A 19,906-nucleotide genomic window follows, 5' to 3' on the forward strand; every position below is an offset into this window, starting at 1 on the left:
AGTTCATTATGATTTTAAGAGACAGGGATATGCCAAAGGCAGTATGTTGGACGTTTTTTAAAAAAGCTAATACAGCCACAGAGCGCAGCTTACATAGTCTGCTAGAACAGAAATTTACAAAGATAAACCTGATACTCCTACCAGTAAGTTTGACATTGCCTGCTTTATAGTAAAACAGAAGTCAGTCCTGTTGAACAGGACTAGGAAATTTGCAAACCAAAACCACCCACAAAGGTCAGTATTAACCTCCCCACTCTGTTACCCAACTGCAGCCAGTGCCCCTTTCAGCTCAGCTGCCGCCACTGTGCCTTCTAGGGGAGAGCTCTCCATGGGCAGCTCCAGGCATCTTGTCTGCACAAAACTAAGTATTTAAGTTAGAGCCATAAATATCACCTCCGATAACAACTAATGAAACCCATAACAAAACAACTAATGAAACTAATGAACCCTTAGGCATACCCTCAGCTGCAGAGGAATCCCTTCCAACCTCGCACTGCTCCTAAAGGGTTCAAAAAAGTACAGAAGGCCAGAGACGATGAGCTGCTCTTCACCTGGAGTGCAGGGGTAACCCCTTGCTGAATCTTCCTCCTCCAGGAACGGCCCCAACCAGGCCACCAGCAGCTCCAGGTTGAGAAGTTTTTGCAGCCAGGAGAATGGGGTCTCACCCCAGCTCCCCATGAAAGGGGGTTTGTGCGGGGGATGGGGGGGAAAATTGGGTAGCAGCTCCGATAACCAACTGCAACAGCACTAGTGGAAGGTGTCAAACCAGACTAAAAGGGGTGCTGGCCCTCCTCCTGCTACACTGCTTCTAAGACCATAGGCTGCTTTTGGGATCCGCTAAAGACACGCTTTTAAGACCGGTGTGTATGTATGTACGTATCTGTTTTTATTATTATTAATGTTTTTTCCACGAACACGACTGCAAACCCGTCTCCAAGCCCCAGCGTACTATTCCTCTCAATCCTCCGCCAGACCTCCGCAGCTCGCCCTTCCTCATGCCCCCGGCACCCCCGCCCGGGGCAGAGCCGGCCCCTCAGGCGCTGCGAGACACCGGCCACACGGAGCCGCGACCTCCCGCCGCCCCCCGGGCGCGGTGGCCCAGCGAGGAGAGGCGAGAATACTTAGGGGGGATAAACATGCCAAAACACTTCCGGTTTTTGGTTCATCAACATTTAAATGTGCACAATTGCACTTGTCATTTCTCTTCATTTATAGTTTCACTGAAGTTAAACTTTCAACTGCCCAGAATCACTTTTTTTGTGTGTAGTATAGCAGGTTAATATGCATGCTAAGCAGTGTGTATCAGTTGTTAAGGAACAGCTACAGTGAAACTGTTTCTTCTCATCTGATTTACTTAATGAATCGATCTCATTTTGAAAGAGAGGACGTTTTAACTGCAGTTTATGTTATGTATACTTCATATACACGGCATCAATGATCAGCAGTTTGGGATTTTCAGAAATTTCAGGTTGACTATCAAGAAATGAAGGTTAGGACATCATACGCTGAACTGCGAAATCTTCTCCAAGGGCTGAGCTTCTGTGTCAAATACTGCTGTAAGCGTAACCATCTTCAAACAATACATCTTTACAGTAAAATAAGACCCAAAAAAAGCCACATCCTGGACTGTTCAGGAAATACATGCACACACAGGACTGTGCCACCTGGAAGCATCCTGCTGTGGAGATTCTTTTCTTGCAAGGTATGCTGTTTAAGTGTAGACTTAACAACCACCTTGGCACATCTGTTAAGGAAGCCAACCATATTTTTCAAATGTTGAGGAAACACATTTTTCCTAAAGGGTTTGAAGCAGGGGTATGAGTACTAAGTTTTCAGTATGTTCAAAGACGTATATTGTTGTTCAATTTTTGCTATACTGTTTTGATGTACAGCTGTGTTTTGGTTGATTTTTCCTGCTGTAGCAATTTTTCAAAAGTTGGTATCTTCCGGAAAGATTAGATAAATTGTCAGGAGAAAACTGCAGGGAGAGATCAGCTAGTGTAGAGGCCAAGTGTCCAAACTGATGAGACCAGACCTAGCCACTGTGAGCTGGCTCAAAAAAAACCTTGGATTATTTTTTCTCTGCCGACCAGGAAGCCATGGTTTGTACCATATTACATATTAAAATATTCTATTGACTTCTCATAATTGTATTCACATGTAATAAACTGTATTTTAAAAGGGCCTTGGATTTATTTCTGTAAATAAATATTGTGTAAGTGGGTGGCAGCATATGCAGAGAGTCACAAAATGGTGTGCAATTTCAGCTCTTCTGTGTCTGTGTTTCTAATACAGTTTACTGAAGGTATTCTAAAAGTTTTCTGCAGTATGACAGCCTGTAACCAATTTATATGCATAATACCTAAGTACTGTTTAAAAAGATTGGTGTTTTGGTTTATTTTATCTTAAACATTTTTTTCACATGGATGCATGGTGGTTCTAAAATTGTGTGAAGTTGACAGTGTTTCTTCAAAGGTGACCCAAAGATCATCTTGTTGTAACCCTCTTATTTCTAACCATAATATAAACAGCTCCTAAGTCCATGTCTGAGAGATGTGAGAGCAGTGAAAACATATGATTCCTTGACAGATGAGAATGTGTGGTTCTGTTTATTCATTGGCAGTTCGTGAACACAGTTACAACTGCTGCTCTAGGACACTAGTTCCAGGATACAAACAGGTGGTTTTCACCTGAAAGGAAACTCTGCCTGTTTGCTTTGGCGCCTATGTTTGCAAACTGGTTGTCATTGAGATCCTGTGCTATCCTCAAAATCTTTTTAGGTGCTCGCCTAGATGACTCATTTTTCCCCAGGCAGGGAGGTGTACAGAAACTCTAATCTATATCTACACTGTGGCCACCAGCTCTATATAATATTTCCAAATAAATACAATGGGAACCATTGAAAACAAAAGGAGGGGAATTATCAAAAGATTCATAAAGTGTGGAACTTGCCAAAATAAGTTGTGGATGCTGAAATTTTACATAGGTGCAAGGGGGGATGGTACATGTACATGAAAGAGACTAAATATCCAGAAACCACATTCAGCTTGGGAAATTACTGAGCTAAAATCATTGAAGGCTGGGGAATACCTTTTGGAGAATATCATGTGCTTGTCCCATTCTTAAGCTTTCTGAATATCCATTTATGGCCATTGTGGGGTTTGTCTTTGATTCCTTCTGGTTTGGGGAATGCTGTTTTCTTGCAGTAGTTTTTCCATTGACTGGGGAGAGGGTGGTACAACTAACACACCTTGCGATTTCTTTACCTTGACTAATTACACAGTTGCTGCAGAGCTTCTCTGAGGGCTTTCATGGTTTCTTTGACTTGTGCTTCTGATTTGATATGTGAGGCTAGAGGGACCGTTGGTCTGAACCAGTAATGAACACTAATATGCTCTTATGAATGATGTGGCTTACGTTCATAGGGAGTTTGGTAACTGGAGCAGATAGTTTATCCCCTTTTCGGAGTCTTCTCATAACATGTTTTAGATCTCATGTATTTGTGAAGACAAACCAGGATCAAATCCAACAGTTCTTGTTGCAAAGTGAGGTAAAAAAGATGTGCTGCTTTTTAAGTTTAGACACACTCAAATAATACATTGAATGTTATAAAATGCTCCTTTGTGTGATCTGTGCAGCATCACCTACTGTAATATACCTGGTTAAGCTTATTATCAGTCAAACTAGATTTTACAGCAAACAAAAAGAAGTAGCATTGTTCTGGCGATTTTAGCACATTTTAAACATTTTTACAAGAAAAGATGGTTTTGTTGGCAGTGAGGTAGCAGTAGTCTGCTGACAGATTGTGAAAAAACAGATCCTCATGCTTATTCCGGATCAAATTGTTGCAGAACCTGTATCAGTTCACTGCTTCACTTCATTCTGCACCTTATGAACTTTTATACTAATGCTTTTGAGGAAGTAGAGCAAGAACCTGAACAAGCTACTAGGACTCCTAGGTACAGGGACAGAGGTGTGGGCAGCTTTGTTGTCTAGGAAAGGAAATGAGAAATTAAAACAGAAAGATTATGAGAAAACACCTCTGAAGGAGGAAAAATAAGAGAACTCCATAAAAATTAACTGAAAACTAGTTTTAGAACAAGAATAAACATATTTACATGTAACCAATTAAGAACATACATTGATAGTACCTTAAATTTTGCAGAGAAAATCTCAGTAAATGTGTCAAGTGAAGCACATTTGACAATGCCTCCTTAAAAGATCAGAAAGAAATGAAAAGAAAAACTTACTCCAACTGTGTTGTTGGGGTTTTTTTAATGGCACATACTATTGTAATAGTGCAAAGTTGGTTTGGCTCTCTAGCTCAGGAAATGCCATTATTGCCTCTATATTCACATTGGAGTACTGAGTGCTGGCTTGTAGCCATTGTTGTCTTTCCTTACTTAGCAGGAAGGAACAAAAATCCCTTCCAAAAGGAAGCAAAATACAGCCATAACAACATCAGAGCTTTTGTACAAGAATCTTCTGAAATCAGAGCAGGAAAACTGGAATGACATTTCAGCGAGATACAAAGATATGACAGAAAGAATCAAGGAAAAATTAGAAGAATTACACAACAAGTATATGTTCAATTCAGAAAGCCCAAGGGTAAGTGGCAAAAAATACAAACATTTCTCATCATTGAGTACAAATAAAAGGCAGTGAAATCATTCCTGCTATAAAATGCTGGTTTACTGATTATGGTGGTAGTTTTGAATATTTTAATAATTATGGATAGTAATAGCATGTGTTTAGATCAGCTTATATCTGTTATAATATAGCATGTGTTTAGAACAGCTTATACCTGTTACAATAGTGTATTTACCTTAATTTCTCCATACGCAAAAGCAAGTAAAGATAAAATAATCATCTGACTTTTAGATAAAGAATAAAAGACCTAAGTTACAAGAGCAGTTGTGGGTGATCTGAGCCTTTGGTTAAATTTAGAGCAGGTATGAGTAGCTTAAGTACCTTAACTTTGACAGAACCTCTTTGATAAGTGCAGTTCCTTCTTCAGTTCCAAATATATGTGCTCTATATTCTGTCATTTGTGTTTGTTACAGTTGTGTTGTACAGAGTACAGGGATTCTAAGGAAACAGGTCTAACTATATGTTGGACTTGAAACACATTTGTTTTGTATTGAACAGATCAGGTTTGGAGAGAATGTGTACTTTGAAGAGAATGGCTGCATATTTCTTTCGAAAGCACATGATGGTAAGGGATTTCTCTTCCTAATATGGTACAATTGTTAAAAATGTTGTTACATGTATTACTTAGTGTAATTTTCTTAGATTAAAACTTAATTGCTCTGTTTCTTAAAATAACTAAACTAAAAATACTTTTATAAAATTCTTTAATGATTGATTAATGATTCTAGAAACCTGAATCTGAAAAGGTGAGCTGTAGAGAGTTATAGTATATATTGATACCAAGGCAAGTTTCTGGAGAGGAAAGAGAGAAGTCACTTCTTTTCAGAGCCCTAACTTAACATTTTGAAAAAGGAAAAGCATATTCATGGTTTTTTTATTTCTGAAGGGAAGGGAAAAAAAATATACTAATTGTATTTAGTAAAAACAACTGTTCTTTAGGTATCTGAAGCCAAGATCTACACTTCAAAAATATTTTTAATAATAACTACAGACTTTAGTTCTTCCTGGAACTGTAATTTTTTTTGTTTATTTTTACAAAGTGCATTTGCAATTATCTTGCAAGACAAATATTTGGTATTAATCAATTCCAGTAATATGCTTGTGAATAATGCAGACAGACTTGTTAAATACAGGCATTAACAACCACTGTTTGTTTTGACAGTCCTTTAATTACAGGATTTTTTTTTTCCTATCTCTTTTTTTATGTAGTAGATGAAGGAAATATTGACATTTTATTCAGTACGGAAGATCTTGGCTTTTCTGATGCTTTTATTCAACGGATCAGAATTTCACCAGATCAGAGATACATGGCCATCGGCTTAAAAAGTGAAAATTCTGAAGAGGCAATCTGTGTTATTATGAAACTTGGTCATTTTCCAGTCATGGAAAAAGTAATTCCAAGTGTATTTAGTTTTGGTAAGTTGTTTATAAATATCCTGTGGATCACATCAGCTTTCAACATTTTTGTTAGTCTAAAAGTAATATTTTATTTATTTTTTTTAAAAAGCACAAGATTTTTAGATTTAATCCTAATAGGTGTTGACTTGTTTCTTATTTAAGATTTCTTCCACACTGCACAATTACAAGTTATCTGACGTGGATGAAAGTGACTGCTTTCATGATACAAGTTTTCCTTCATTGTAAAAGTAAGCAAGTTGTACATATTTGAACAGTCATGTAGATTATTTTTATTAAATTCACTATACTTCTTAAAAAATTTACTGATATAACTGTTTGCAATATAAAGATCTTTTTGAGAAATGTTCTCATTATTAAACCCTTACAGCTACAGTTGAAGTCACTGATAGCTGTAGACACTTAGCTTTGCTGAAATGTGAGCAAGTGCTACCTACTACTGCATATTGGCTGGAATTTCAACTGTACTCTAGGATGTGGGTCACAATACAGAGCCCAATTAAGTCAGTCAGGCCTTGAGTCAATTATTTCAGAATAGATTACAGAGATTTACATTGCAGTTAAAATAAGCAGGCCTAAACTGAAACTTTTTTATAGCATGTTAAAGAATGTAGCAAAAAGAATGCAATGCTCTGTATACAGTGTTCCACATCTTGTATTTTGGATTATATTGTTAGATACCATCAAGTATATATAGTGCAGTAAGCAATTTGTCTGGTCAAGGCAAAAAATTAAAACTCTGGGTAAAAATTCCTAGTTACAAAAATGAAGAGTAGCAAGAATATAATGTTGTAAGTGTTTGCACAATTGAAGTCTATAATGCCTGTTGAAAACTACACCTGCAAACTTGCCAGTGACATTTTTCACTGTACTTGATCTGAACATCTATCTGGGTTTGTCTGGAAGAATCAGTACATTTAAGAAACCAGCTCCCTGTTGCCTACATAGGTGTGACAGATAATAAAAGTATAAAAAGTGTCTATAAGAATGGTTGAGATTACACCCATTTTGTAAACTTACTCAGGTGTCAGTGAGGTGCAGAGGTATCATGAAGTACAGAGGTACCTCAATCATGAGAAGGAGAATTAGGTCTTATGACCACTTGCAAAGTATATACTCTTATTGCATGGTGCAGAGTACCAGGCAGACAAATGAAAGTTCTTGAAAATTTCCATCTGTGGGTTTTTAAATGCTAGGCTATAGAAGAACTTGGATTTATCTTCTAAAGACTTGTCTTTGTAGTAAACACTCTGCTGTCTGTGCACTTCGGAGCCACATTGTCGTTCAGATAGCAAATCGTTTGCATTACTTCACTGGTACTTCCTTTGGTTTTGTACTGAAAGTTAGGACTTATTCATAAAACAGCATACAATAACTTTTTTAAGCGTATGTATTAATTACATGGCTATAGGAGCAGCAGAGATAGCAGTAATTTGGCTGGATCAGTCAGATTATTAAACTTCAGAATAGCAAGGTTCCTGTATTTACACGTTTCTAATGTTGGTGAACACATACACAAGTACAGAAAACTGAAGAATTTTTATCTCAGCAGTGCCTATGGGGCATATGCATCATCTCTTTTTTTCTAAATGGTTTGCATGCAGTCACATGCAGTGGTCCAGAGCTCATAGTCTCTATTATCTCGCTGACTCCACGTAAACCTCTGTTTCTCTGCTCAGTTTTAAACAGCCACGCAATCTTCTATTTTCCTGTCACTTCCAGAACCCTCACAGGATCAAGAGCTTCCTCTTCCTGGGCCCTGGATCATTGTCCTCTGCTGCCGCCTTTTCCTTTTTTTTTTTTAATATTATGAGATTCTTGTTCTGTGGGGTTCAGAGGAAACATGGAAAATTTTTTTTGTGGCTTAACCCAGCCTCTGGGATGTAGAAAAGTGTTGTCCTCAGTTCCATGTCAGCCACAACTCACCTTTTCCAGCATTACGTTCACTGTTCATGGAGCTCCATTTTCTCTCAGTTATAGTATATACAGTTCCAAATTTGATATGTATTTGTCTCTTTTCCAGAATGGGCTACAAATGATGTTCTGTATTACACAAGTCAGAAGAACCTTAAATGCCAGAATGTGTTTATGACCACTTTCACTAATCAGAAACATACTAAGTTAGTTTATACAGAGCAAGATGCAAGGTAATACTTACCTAAAATATAACAAATCCTTTACATATTGTAGAGTATTTTATATGTAAAATATAACTGGTTTGGAAATCAGATTCTTACATATCATATTACAAATGGTAAAAGGTATTTTTAAGTTGTGTTCTGCTGTCAGTAGTGCCTTATGCAGTCTGAGAATGTGCTCTGTTCTCTTGATATGTGATCAACAGAGATTTAACTTTCCTCTCTTACCTCACGAGTTCAGCTGAGTTTATAAATGTCAAGGTCAGTCTCAGGTCAGGGTGTCCTTTAATGAACGTGTGACAGTTTCATACAGGGTAAATCAGACTGTGGATTTCATTTTGTTTCCTCTGCTATTGATGTCTGATACATCTTTTTAAAAACATAGAAGTTCAGGCTAATCCTTGCTCTGGGTAATGGATGAGCAAAATCATTACAGCATTCCCAGAGATAGAACTATTGTTGACTGAATACCCTCTCAATAACCTTTATTTAAGCAGTGGTCTAGGAAGACAAGAAGGCTTTTGCTAAATTGAATGCAGAACTAGTTTTTCAGCCATGCAGCATGTGGTAGATTTATACAGCATTCCATAAATGTTTGTGATTATTCTTAATTCAAGTTACATATTCAGTAAAGAAATTTCAATTATACTTTCATCTAAAAAAAACAGAAAAAAAATCTGCAATTGAAATGGAGTAAATAAGATCCTTTTATTACAGCTGCATTTGATGCATACTTTTGGAAAATCAAGTTACACTGACTTGACACTTCCCCACAGGGAAACTGTTGGCATAATTCTGAAGGTCATAGTCATTACAGTAAATCTACTAGAAACTTACTCTAAAGGTTCATGTGCTATTGCAGCTCATAACTGAACTCACTTCTTCATCAGAGATGGCAAGACATTCTTTTGTATTGCCACTGAGCAGTTCTGTTCTACGTCTCACCAGCTCTTTTGGGTGCAATCAAATATATTTTTTAGAAGCTGAAAATTTCTTGACTTCCTCAAAAATAAAAGCTACAAAGATAAAAAAAAATGGTAAGATCAAGGTCAGAGTCCTTGGGGAGAAGTATATCCCGCATTTCAGCTTGACTTTCTTAGAGGTAAGGTCAGCAGAGCTGAACTTCTGGAATCTCTACTGAATGCAGTGCCGTGCTCTTGCCAAATCCGTGAGAGGCAGGAGGTTGATTCCTTGCAGACTTCAGATGCCCTGCTGTGCATGTCCTTCTAAAGATGTCAAGAGGGTGCAATTAGAAAAAACAATAGTACCAAAAAAAAATGAGTTCTTCCACCTGCAAATAATTAAAGGCACTGAAAATGCTATCTAAAGCATCATTTCCTTCACCAGTCAAATATTTTGAAGTCTAGAGGGATCATTATTGCAGTAACGTATCTGATCTGCATAATGCAGATTATGGTACACAACCCTGCAATTTCATGTTGAAATCTTCTGAATCTTTCTGTTGGACAGTTTTGCTTTTAGAAACATCCAGTCCTGAAGATGTAAGATGGCAAAGAAACAGCTATGTCCCAAGATACGACATTCCAGTTAATTAGGATGACTCACAGAAGTGTGAATCTGAATTTCAGCCCAAACTTGTCTAGTATTAGCATCCAGTCACTGGTTATCATTTTGTTTTCTGTTTCTAGATTTTAGAAGCATTTAAAACCAGTAGATGGTTCCTAGTTTCTTAGATAGTTCCAAAACAAGTTCCTAGGTTTTTTTTAAATAAAGTTACGAGCTTAATAAAAAGTTCTACCTTTTGCCTGAACTTTAAAGGCTATATACATCAGTGAGCTTCCAGTCTATCTATCTCAGGGATGCAAAAGCCTGGATTCAGTTGGGCAACAACTGAACTCCTTTCCTTGCAGATTTCAGGTTCAACACAAAAGATTGTGGGTATTTGAATCCCAGGATAAATGCAGCAGGAGTGGGTTTGGGAACCAAGTAGTCTGGAATTTCTGCAGCCTGCTTACAGGCATGTTGTTTCTTACCTTGCAGGTAGAAGCCCGTGATTCTGAAAAAACTAATGTATTTTTTAAATTCTAATCAAGTTTAAGTTTGGTTTTGTTTGTTTAGTTGGTTTTTTTATTATTATTATTCCTTACAGATTCTTTGTGGACATATATTGCACAAAAGATAGACGTTTTCTCACTATCAACAGCAACAGCAAGACAACCTCGGAAGTTTGGCTGGTTGACTGTAGACAACCTTTTAAGTTACCTGCTCTTGTACAAGCACGAACAAAAGGGGTAATTTACCATGTTGAGCACAGAAATGACGAGTTATATATTCTTACTACATATGGAGAACCTGCAGAATATAAGGTGATTTTACATGATAATAAGATTCAGAGGATTCATTGAGATACCTGTTGCAGATTATATAGAAATAGTAAGGACAACTTTTAATTCTGTGCTTCACAGCTTACTGAAATAATTTAAGAGGATTACACAGAGCCATATGGATTGAAAGACTGATGGTAATACACAGAGTCTTGCCTGTAGCACACCGACTTGATTCTAACTCCTTTGGCAACACCAAGAAATGAGGATGCTTTAACAGTTATTTCCCCTATATTAAAACTTAAGTTGGTGATCTCAGTCTATATAACCAAACCACCTACAGTTCTGCTGGCCACACTGAAAGCCCTTATTACATGAAAATCTATTGTAGATTAATCTATGAGAATTGAACTTTTCCAAATGTTACTGAATTGTTCTTCCGTTTTGCCCAAGTAAAAGGAGTTTAAAAACCTCCAGTTTTAGTCAGGCAAAACACCCTGTACAAACTAATAATTTTATTTTTTTTTTAATAAAAATGTTGCATGAGATCACCTATATGTCTATACATCTCATTTGTAACTCTTACTACATCTTAGTAAGGCAAGGTTGTCTTTTGTTTTTACAGTTGATGAAGGCACCAGTAGCTTCTAGTGGCATGGAGAACTGGCAGTTAGTTTATGCACTGGAAAAGAAAACCAAGCTAGTGGACTTGGAGATGTTCAGTGATCACTGTGTTATGTTCCTGAAGATTGCTGGTCATCTTTACTTAAATGTGGTTTCTTTTGTTTCACATTCAGTTCAGTCAATAAAGGTATGTTTTAACTTGGCTTAAGCAGCATAATATTTTTCCAGCACGATTTCATTTTTTTTAACATAACATTGTAATGAAAGCAAAGATAAATTCCAAGAGTAGAAATCGTTTGGAAACTGTAATACTGCCAAGTTTATCATTATGACTAATTGTATTACCTGTGGTTGTTCTTCAGGATTTCATCATGTTCTTCAGGCTTTTTGCAGCACTTAAAGAGCAGCTATCCTATGAGTCAGTTCTTTCTTCAACTTATTACAGTCAAGCTCTTTACAATACAGCTGATTTCTAATATAAAACAGGACTCAAGTCCCTAAACACTCTACTTTGTTTTACTGGGCCTATTTTTTGTTACAGTCATCAGCGTAAGCACAGAATAAGCCTGGCCCTCTCATAGAACATTCAGAAGACAAGTATGGACACTGTCCTGTAATAAATGGGAAGAGTTGATATCGCAGTATGATTTGTGCAAGTGTTTCTTCCTTTCTCCAATTGTTACTAAATACTTGTGAATTAAAACCAAAGTGACTGAATTCAAAACCATGATTTCCAGAGATCACCAAAGTGACTGAATTCAAAACCATGATTTCCAGAGATCATTCGGATGAAATATTTATTTGTTTGCCTGAAAAATACAATCTGAACTACTTGTAAGTTTATTGCAATAAGCAACACATGCTACAGTTCTATAAAACTGCTACAGAAAAGGGTTTTCAACAAAGTACAGTTTATGGTCTCTGAAACCATTTCTGAAAACGGTCATAGTTCATTTATTCAGAAAGGGTCTGCAGTTACTCTGGAGAACTTGGACTTCTGCTGCCATTTCAGAAGTCTCTAGCAACCTAACCCGAGTAAGTAGCGGCCTGGCAGAGGGTTTGCCTATGTCCCTGCTGCTCTCAAAGAATGAATCTTGATTTCTTTTATTCTTAGCAGAGTTAAAAATCTTAACTATAATAGCAGTAAGTGTCTGAGGGTGAATGTGCCAGGAAAAGGTTTTGTTCTTCACAATGGCTGGCACTAGGAACAAAGTTAAGAGGCAGGGGTTTTCAGGGGCTTAGCATTACTGAGCTAACTCTCAGCAAAAGCATAACAACTGACATGGACTTGGCTGTATAACATGTTGAAGTAGGACTGGAAATCAAAGGGGAATAGGATATAAAAAATAAAACCAGTGCAGGATAATTTCAAAGAATGTTTTAATTTAAAAAAAAAAAATCTGCATTAATGCCCATATTAAACTGAATTTGGATTTATTTTTCTTTTTTATTTCATTGTTGAACTTGATCCAATAGCCTTAGGGGAAAGTTTGCTAAAGTCTTTCACTTTTTGACTGTTGCATTAGTGAATTTAAAACAAATAGGGATTGTGCTGCATACAAACTGAAGATAATTAGCTTGATATTCAAAATCTTTTCCTCTGAAGGACACACTAGGCAAAATTTATAGAAGCAATGTAAGGGTCTCACTTGAAATGCCGTGTTTTCTCAGCTACCTACGTGGGCCTGTGAATTTGAATTGGAATCTCATCCTGAACATACCACCAGTACTTGCTATTTTCAGCTCACCTCTCCAGTACACCCCCCTAAGCGTTTTGCATATTCATTTAAAGGAAATAATCTCATTGAACAAGCTGTGCAAGAGGTACCAATTATTACGAATTGTCACACTACACGTTTACTAGCTAAAAGCAAGGTAAGATTTTTCAGTCCTTTTCGCATTCCCTTTATTCTTCCCTTCCTCCCCACCCATTTAAAGAAAATGCATTTGGCAGTGAATAGAGATTAAAAAAATGTAAAGAGCAGTTGGTGCTATAGTTACTAAACAGTGGGTGTTTTCCTCAGTGCTATAGAGAAGAACAAGAAAGAGTCGTGATAAGAATTTGTTTTTTTTCCATTAACCTGAGTATGCTAGAGGAGATAACAGCACATGATGAGTCAAGAATCTTAGTGTAGTGTAACTTAGAATTGCTGGTTGATGTATGCTATCATACTCTCCATGATAAATGAAAAATAAACCAGCTGTTGAAAAGAGCACCCCACAACTAGCTGCACAGTATAGATCAAGAAATGAAAGTTTTAACAGCCTGAGTTTAAAAAATTGGAGATGTTAATAAAGAGTTTGTACTGCAGTAAGTGGTAAACTATTTTGTTAATAATAGATATTCTTGGTGTTAAAGGGGGAAGGAAGACTTGGGTGCTTTGGTAGTTAAACTCCTCAGGTGTTGCACTTAAATGAATTTTATACTCTGCATCCATAAGCCTACACAGCAGAGGTTCAGTCTCTTGCTTTATTTTTCAAGAGTGCTTTGTACATTCCAAGTGAAAAAAATTACTGTAATCAAGAAAACACATTTTAAAATAAATAATTGAAGTTTTCATTGCCATGTATCATTGAGGTTTCTGAAATGTCCTTTATTGTAAAATACTCCTTCATTTCCAGGATGAAACTTCGGTGCCAATTACAGTTTTTCATAATATGAATTCTAAAGAGCTACACAGGAAACCACTTCTAGTTCATGTATATGGAGCTTATGGCATAGATTTCAACATGGGCTTTAAAGAAGAGAAGCTGATGTTAATTGAAGAGGGTTGGGTATTAGCATACTGCCATGTTAGGTAAGTCAAATATAAAATGGAATTAAGATTTTAATCGGTGGGATATACAGATATTTCCTGATATGCAACTGAAGAGGTACAGAAATAGTTTTTTCATGTAGCTATACCTAATTCTTTATGCTTCTCACTTCCATCTCTTAGATTTTTTTTTAAAGTAGTTTTTAACAAAAAAAATAAATTTACCTCAGGAAAGAAAATTACACTTTTGAGACCACATACTGCATTTAGGTTGCTTAAACCAAGAGGATGGTTGTATGTAACTTCTAATCTTCCGAAGTCCCATTACTTCTTGTCTCATCTTTCCTTGAGGAAAAAATTTGATAACATGTTCAAATTGCAATTATATGCTACCCCCCTCGCTTTCCAAGGGCACTGTGTTTGGTCTGTATCTTGTGAAAGCCATTTGCCTTCTACAGCAACAACGAAGTATTTAACCCACATTTCTTGTTCTTTTATTGGCTCAATCCTCTGTCTCCAGTTTAGCTACAAATCTACCAGTTTTATAAAATGACTGTGTACAATAGGCTTTACATTTTCCTTGAGATAATAATCCAGTAGGTAAAGAAGATAACAAAAGAATCACTTTAGGGAGCAGAAGGAAGGGGGAGAATGAGCAGTTGTTTGAAATACCAGTTCCAAAACAAAATTCAGCATACAGATACATTCAGTGGCAAGCATTGTGCTGTTCTTTCACCCACCCCTCTAAATATTGTAAGGTGCGAGTCAGTCCTAGGTAAAGATGGATTCTGCATCCAAAGATGAAAAATTTTGGCAGACTAATCAGTGAACCTGAATAAGGAAACTTGAGGTGGCTTAGAACCACCTGTGGTTGCATAGAAAGGAATATAAATTAATTTAAGTTTTGTATTTTAATAACATTTCAAGTAGTATTTGAAATTCACAAACTAGCAAAAAAAACCCCCAACTTCATAACAGTCTCAAGATCTAAGCTATACAGAAGACAAATCCTCATAGTCTCAGTGTGAAGCTGAGAAATACTGGTTTACTGTTTTTAATAAATGCTAGTGTTAGGGACATAAGTATTGCAATTTTTTTAGTTATTTTAATCATTTCCTTTATAAAAAGATAATGTCTGGTTTTGTTCTGCCTACAATGACAGCATCATTTCCTAAAGTGGTGCTTTTCTCCTGTCAGTTCCAGGACACAAGCATACAAGGACACAGAGTGCCATTATGCAGTTAGGATTTTCACCAATCATCATGCATGAGTTTTGTTTTTTTTCTTTTGTTTGCACGTTGGGTATTTTAGCCATAAAGAAGGGTAAAGACAAGAATAGAAAAGAGTTAGTCAGGAAGACAAGCTATGGCTTTACAATTTAGTGGCTGCTGCTGTCATTTCATTATGTGAAGCTTTGGAAAATGCTGCGTGGCAAAGAGACTCCAACTTGAATTGTTTTAAATTTCAGGGGTGGAGGAGAACTAGGCCTTAGCTGGCACAAAGATGGATGTCAGCGTAATAAACTCAAAGGTCTCCATGACCTTAAGGCTTGCATCATGCTGCTGCATGAACTGGGATTTTCTCAGCCAAAATACACAGCACTAGCAGCTGCCAGTGCAGGAGGAGTTCTTGCAGGAGCCCTGTGCAACACTGATCCAGAACTTATCAGAGCCATGGTTTTACAGGTGAGGTGCTGCAGACCCTTTATGCGTTGTTATTAAACTGTATTTTCCATTCATTCAACCAGTTTCAGAATTGGAAACATTCCAATTCAGAATTCACTTCCCTCATTTGTTTGAGAAAGCCTTGACCTAGACATTTGAGGTCCTGTATCCTATTTACCAACTTTTTTTTTTTCCTTCTAACAACTTCTAAGGCTCCTTTTGTAGATGTTCTAAATACAATGATGAAAACACATCTCCCACTGACAATTGAAGAACAGGAAGAATGGGGAAATCCATTAGCAGATGAAAAATGTATGAAATATATCAAAAGCTATTGTCCATACCAGAATATTAAGACACAGGTAAAACTGCTTTCTGCGTGGGATACGGTAATAAAGTGTAGCAGTTTATAAGAAAACAACAAGTGGATAATTAATTTTTTTTTAAAGTCTATTTTACCTTTTCAGTGCTTTAAACTCCAGTATTTTAGAATTGTCTTAGCTGCTGCTTTGTGTTAAAATGAATTATCAATACAAATATAAACTATTTCAGTAACAATTTAGGCAATCTTTGGAGTTATAAGTGACTACTGAAATTAACCAAGCACCTTGTCCTAAATAATCAGTGGATTTCAAAAACTGCTTTGTTTTTGTTATAGGACTGCCAGGAAGTAATAGGTTATTCTGTGGTATAACAAACCACATGTAAAATACCTTCTGGGTTTTGCAGAGTTTGTCACAGGAGGAAGGAGGTATTTTCCAGTGATTAAATACCTTTTCCAAGGCAAACAGTGAAATAGAAAAGGAGCTATAGCTTTGATGTCATAATTTCATAATTTCTTTGAAGTAATGTGTTAGCTGTGTTGCATAGCTAAAGTAAAATCTTACTATTTGAAAACAACTCCTTTTTATGTATAGAAAGATTGCAGAAGTAAACCTCAACTACCATTCTAAGGTGAACCATTCCATGACAGGTATTCCACTTTTATTGTAATCATCAGCAAGCAGACACGTTTCAGACCTTTACCAGTGGGTAGAGGAATTTTCCAATTACCTTTTGCAAGTACGATCCCCTAATATGAAATAATTTGCACTCAGAGCAATAAAAGTGCTTTTTTAAGAGCAGGTAATTATGCTATGGATGTGTTTTTAGATAAACCATAACTAATAGTACAGTGAGGTTAAAATTTGTTACTCACTTTATGAGAAAAATCAGTTGTCAGATATTTAACTGGTTTTGTTTTTTAATCTCAGTGTTATCCTTCAGTTTTTATCACGGCGTATGAAAATGATCAGCGGATACCACTGACAGGAGTTTTACGATATGTTCAGAAACTTAGGAAGGCTGCACTAGATCATGCCAGCAGAACAAGTAAGAAAGGTAAGGATATTACAGATGCATGGAGTTAACTAAACCAGAATATTAGGAGTCATATAATTAAACACCATAGAGATTCACTCCTCCTTAAATGCATTTATTTGTACAATATGATCCAGTATGTAAAGCTCTGAAGTAATTTATCTGCAAAGAGGAGATGTGGAGTTGTACTGACAGATAAACCTCCACTTCCAAGATGCGCTCTCCGGAGCCTCAGCAGGAACGATATCTCTGTATTGTAGACCTGCCTGAAAATAATCAAACCTATGTGTTAAGTATTAATAGTGACAAACCCTAACAGGCTCAGGAGACCGTCTGAGATGGAAACAAAAGTAAAGACTGGAAGACTATGAGTGGGACTCACTGTTTCCTAGTCCTCAACATGTGGTGGCTGTTGGACAGTGCTAGGTGAAACTGTATCATCTAGTCCAGCTACTAGTACTGATACGGTCCAGCCACTGATATGGTGAGACAACACGTGCATAAAAATCTTATTTTTGCTGCTCTACAAAAACCTGCTTTTCCCAGTTTGCAAAAATCACAGGTGTTAGTCAAAGTTAGAATGACAACAGTGCCAAGGCATAGACGTTTTTGTACCTGAAACTTAACAGTAGCTTTGGGACTGTTTCCAGCAAACAGTACATTCAAGCCTTACTATTTTCTAGTGCCATCTCATCTGGGGAGAGGCTTTTACCATCAGTACCAAAAGAGATACTGAATTAGCTTTTCTAAATTTTGTTATGCCCCTTCTCTGCCAGCAGCAGAACTCTGATGGTTGAGAAAGGATAGTAGATGCTGCAATTGGTGTTTCAGTGTTTGGTCAGGAAAAAAAAAAAAAAAAAGCAGCACATTTATCCAAAAGACTCAGAGAGAAAACAAAGATAGTGAGATAAAACAATAGCTTATGAGGAACAGCTGAGGGAACTGGAGTTATTTAGTCTGGAGAAGAGGAGGCTGAGGGGAGACCTCATTGCCCTCTAAAAATACCTTAAAGGAGGTTGCAGAGAGCTGGGGATGAGCCTCTTTAACGCAGTAGCAAGTGACAGGACAAGAAGTAATGGCCTCAAGTTGTGCCAGGCAAGGTTTAGACTAGATGTTAGGAAGCATTTCTTTACAGAATGGGTTGTTGGGCGTTGGAATGGGCTGCCCAGGGAGGTGGTGGAGTCCCCATCCCTGGAGGTATTTAAGAGTCAGACTGACATAGCGCTGAGGGATCTGGTGTAGTTGAGAATGGTCAGTGTTAAGTTAATGGTTGGACTGGATGATCTTCAAGGTCTTTTCCAACCTAGATGATTCTGTGAATATATAAACATTTTTCAAATATGTAGTTAATAGAAATATAAATAGTTCATCCAGCAAGTCTATGGTTCTCTTTTTCTTATGGAGCAACAGGAATTCTGTCAGAACAGAAGGCAGAATTACTTATCCCGAAACATCTCACTCACATCCCCACTTATCTTTTTCCTTGTTCATTCAATGTCAAGTGACTGCTAGCTTCATTGTTCCAGGAAATTGGAGCCCTAATATCATTTTAGACATCCGAGCAAATGGCAGTCATTGTGACTCATCTTGGGAGGATTCACTGCAAGAGGTACGTTCCCTTTATGGCACACAGCTGTAACATGTTGAAGGGAGGTGTCCCCTCCATTGATACTTCAACTCAATAGTTCATGCAGTCATTGAATGTATGTTTGAAGTATCAAAAGAAAAAAAAAAAAAAAAACTGCTGGAATTAAGGTTTTTCTTGCTCTGTGTATTTCAAGAGCAACTGGTGGTCTTCTATAAAACCCAGCAGTTTATATCTATATATGTAATTATGTATCTGTATATTTTTACAGATATAAAAGAGCCAGATTATTGAACCTCATTGTGCCTTAAGCCTCAAAATAGCACTTAACTCCAATCGTAATGTGCCCAGAGCTTTGAAGGAAAGGTTTCAAATTGTGCAAAACATTGTTCCAGCAGGAAGAGTCTTGCACTGTAGAGTATTAAATGCTTAAAATTGTTATATCGGCTATTTACTGCCATCTTCCTCATGAATAAAACATAGACAATAGGCTTGATCTTTATATTTTGAAATGCATGATCTAGAGTATCAAAGGACACTACTACAATTAGGTTTCAAAATTTTGCACTTTCTGTAAGTGTGCACGTTACATATTGCCCAGACCTGACACACTGTTACCAGTCTCTCATTTACACGTGGATACAAATTTTATTAATGTTAATTTTAACAAATCCTAGCAAACGTTATTTGGTTGTTGTGGCAGTTACTCTCAAAATTGATTTATTCAGGGAAAGCCTCATTGTGTCTTAGGGCAAGGTGTTGCTTAGCATTGGTATGGGAAAGGAAGATTAGAATAGCTGTACAAGAACCTGAAGGTTTACAGTGCAAAGGATACTATTTTACAATAAAATATTTTCATTATTTTAGGTTGCAAGACACCTTGCTTTTCTGAACAAAGAACTGGAGGAAGTATGTCATTTCCAGCATCATAGCAAATCCTGCAAATAGCTAATAAACACCTTGAAGAACTTCAAGTCAGATTCTTACTTCTATGAAAAGCGAACACCTTTTCCAGAGAATTTCTCCTCTTGGATCCTTGCTATATGGGCATGAGCAATTCAAGGGCAAAGTTAGGTGTGGCATTTGCTTATAAACATACAAATCAATAGCTGAATTTCTCTCCTGCCAGATAGTGCAGAAGTAGCTGCCTGCATGGATCAGTTGGTTCCATCCAGTCCCGTTCACCTAAGAAAGCAGTGCAGTGCTGCCCCCGCGCAGCTGAAGCGTGGTGCCTGGTTCATAAAGCCTAACATGGTAAGTACATGTACTTTGTCCAGGCGGCCTTTCCCGTTTAAGGCCTCTCTTCCAAGGCCACATTTTACGCAAGGCAGTAAAACTCCCAAGAAGTATTTAAAAGTCTCACTAGGGTCTTTTAATACTAATTCCCATAGGTAGATGATGATGACTATTGCCCTTCCTAGCTACACAG

At 37.2% G+C, this 19,906-nt stretch overlaps 1 protein-coding gene across 7 annotated transcripts; it reads left to right on the forward strand.

Annotated features, from left to right (window-relative positions):
* The first annotated feature begins 1,120 nt into the window (after positions 1 to 1,120).
* PREPL (prolyl endopeptidase like) lies at positions 1,121 to 19,546 on the forward strand. 7 transcript variants are annotated; one of them, XM_026845673.1, is made up of 14 exons: positions 1,121 to 1,702; positions 4,408 to 4,608; positions 5,149 to 5,215; positions 5,860 to 6,066; positions 8,090 to 8,213; positions 10,315 to 10,531; positions 11,115 to 11,300; positions 12,785 to 12,988; positions 13,736 to 13,911; positions 15,338 to 15,554; positions 15,746 to 15,895; positions 16,787 to 16,913; positions 18,395 to 18,501; positions 19,345 to 19,451. In XM_026845673.1, the coding sequence occupies exons 1-14, from the start codon at positions 1,484 to 1,486 to the stop codon at positions 19,423 to 19,425; spliced, it is 2,283 nt and encodes a 760-aa protein (XP_026701474.1). In that variant the 5' UTR covers positions 1,121 to 1,483; the 3' UTR covers positions 19,426 to 19,451. The 7 variants fall into 7 exon arrangements, with proteins under 7 accessions (XP_026701474.1, XP_026701477.1, XP_026701475.1 ...); XM_026845676.1 differs by having other exon boundaries at positions 5,863 to 6,066; XM_026845674.1 differs by having other exon boundaries at positions 4,411 to 4,608.
* Positions 19,547 to 19,906: the final 360 nt, after the last annotated feature.

Source organism: Athene cunicularia (genome assembly GCF_003259725.1).
Source record: "Athene cunicularia isolate RWA chromosome 3 unlocalized genomic scaffold, athCun1 chr3_part1, whole genome shotgun sequence".
NCBI classification, from domain to species: domain Eukaryota; kingdom Metazoa; phylum Chordata; class Aves; order Strigiformes; family Strigidae; genus Athene; species Athene cunicularia.

Bases quoted from the DNA above. Each gene is read 5' to 3' on its own strand.
- PREPL (XM_026845673.1), top strand. From the start codon at position 1,484: ATGAAGGTTAGGACATCATACGCTGAACTGCGAAATCTTCTCCAAGGG. The intron at 1,703-4,407 runs GTATGCTGTTTA...TTCCTTACTTAG, and splicing joins GGAGATTCTTTTCTTGCAAG to CAGGAAGGAACAAAAATCCC. The intron at 5,216-5,859 runs GTAAGGGATTTC...TTTTTTATGTAG, and splicing joins TCTTTCGAAAGCACATGATG to TAGATGAAGGAAATATTGAC.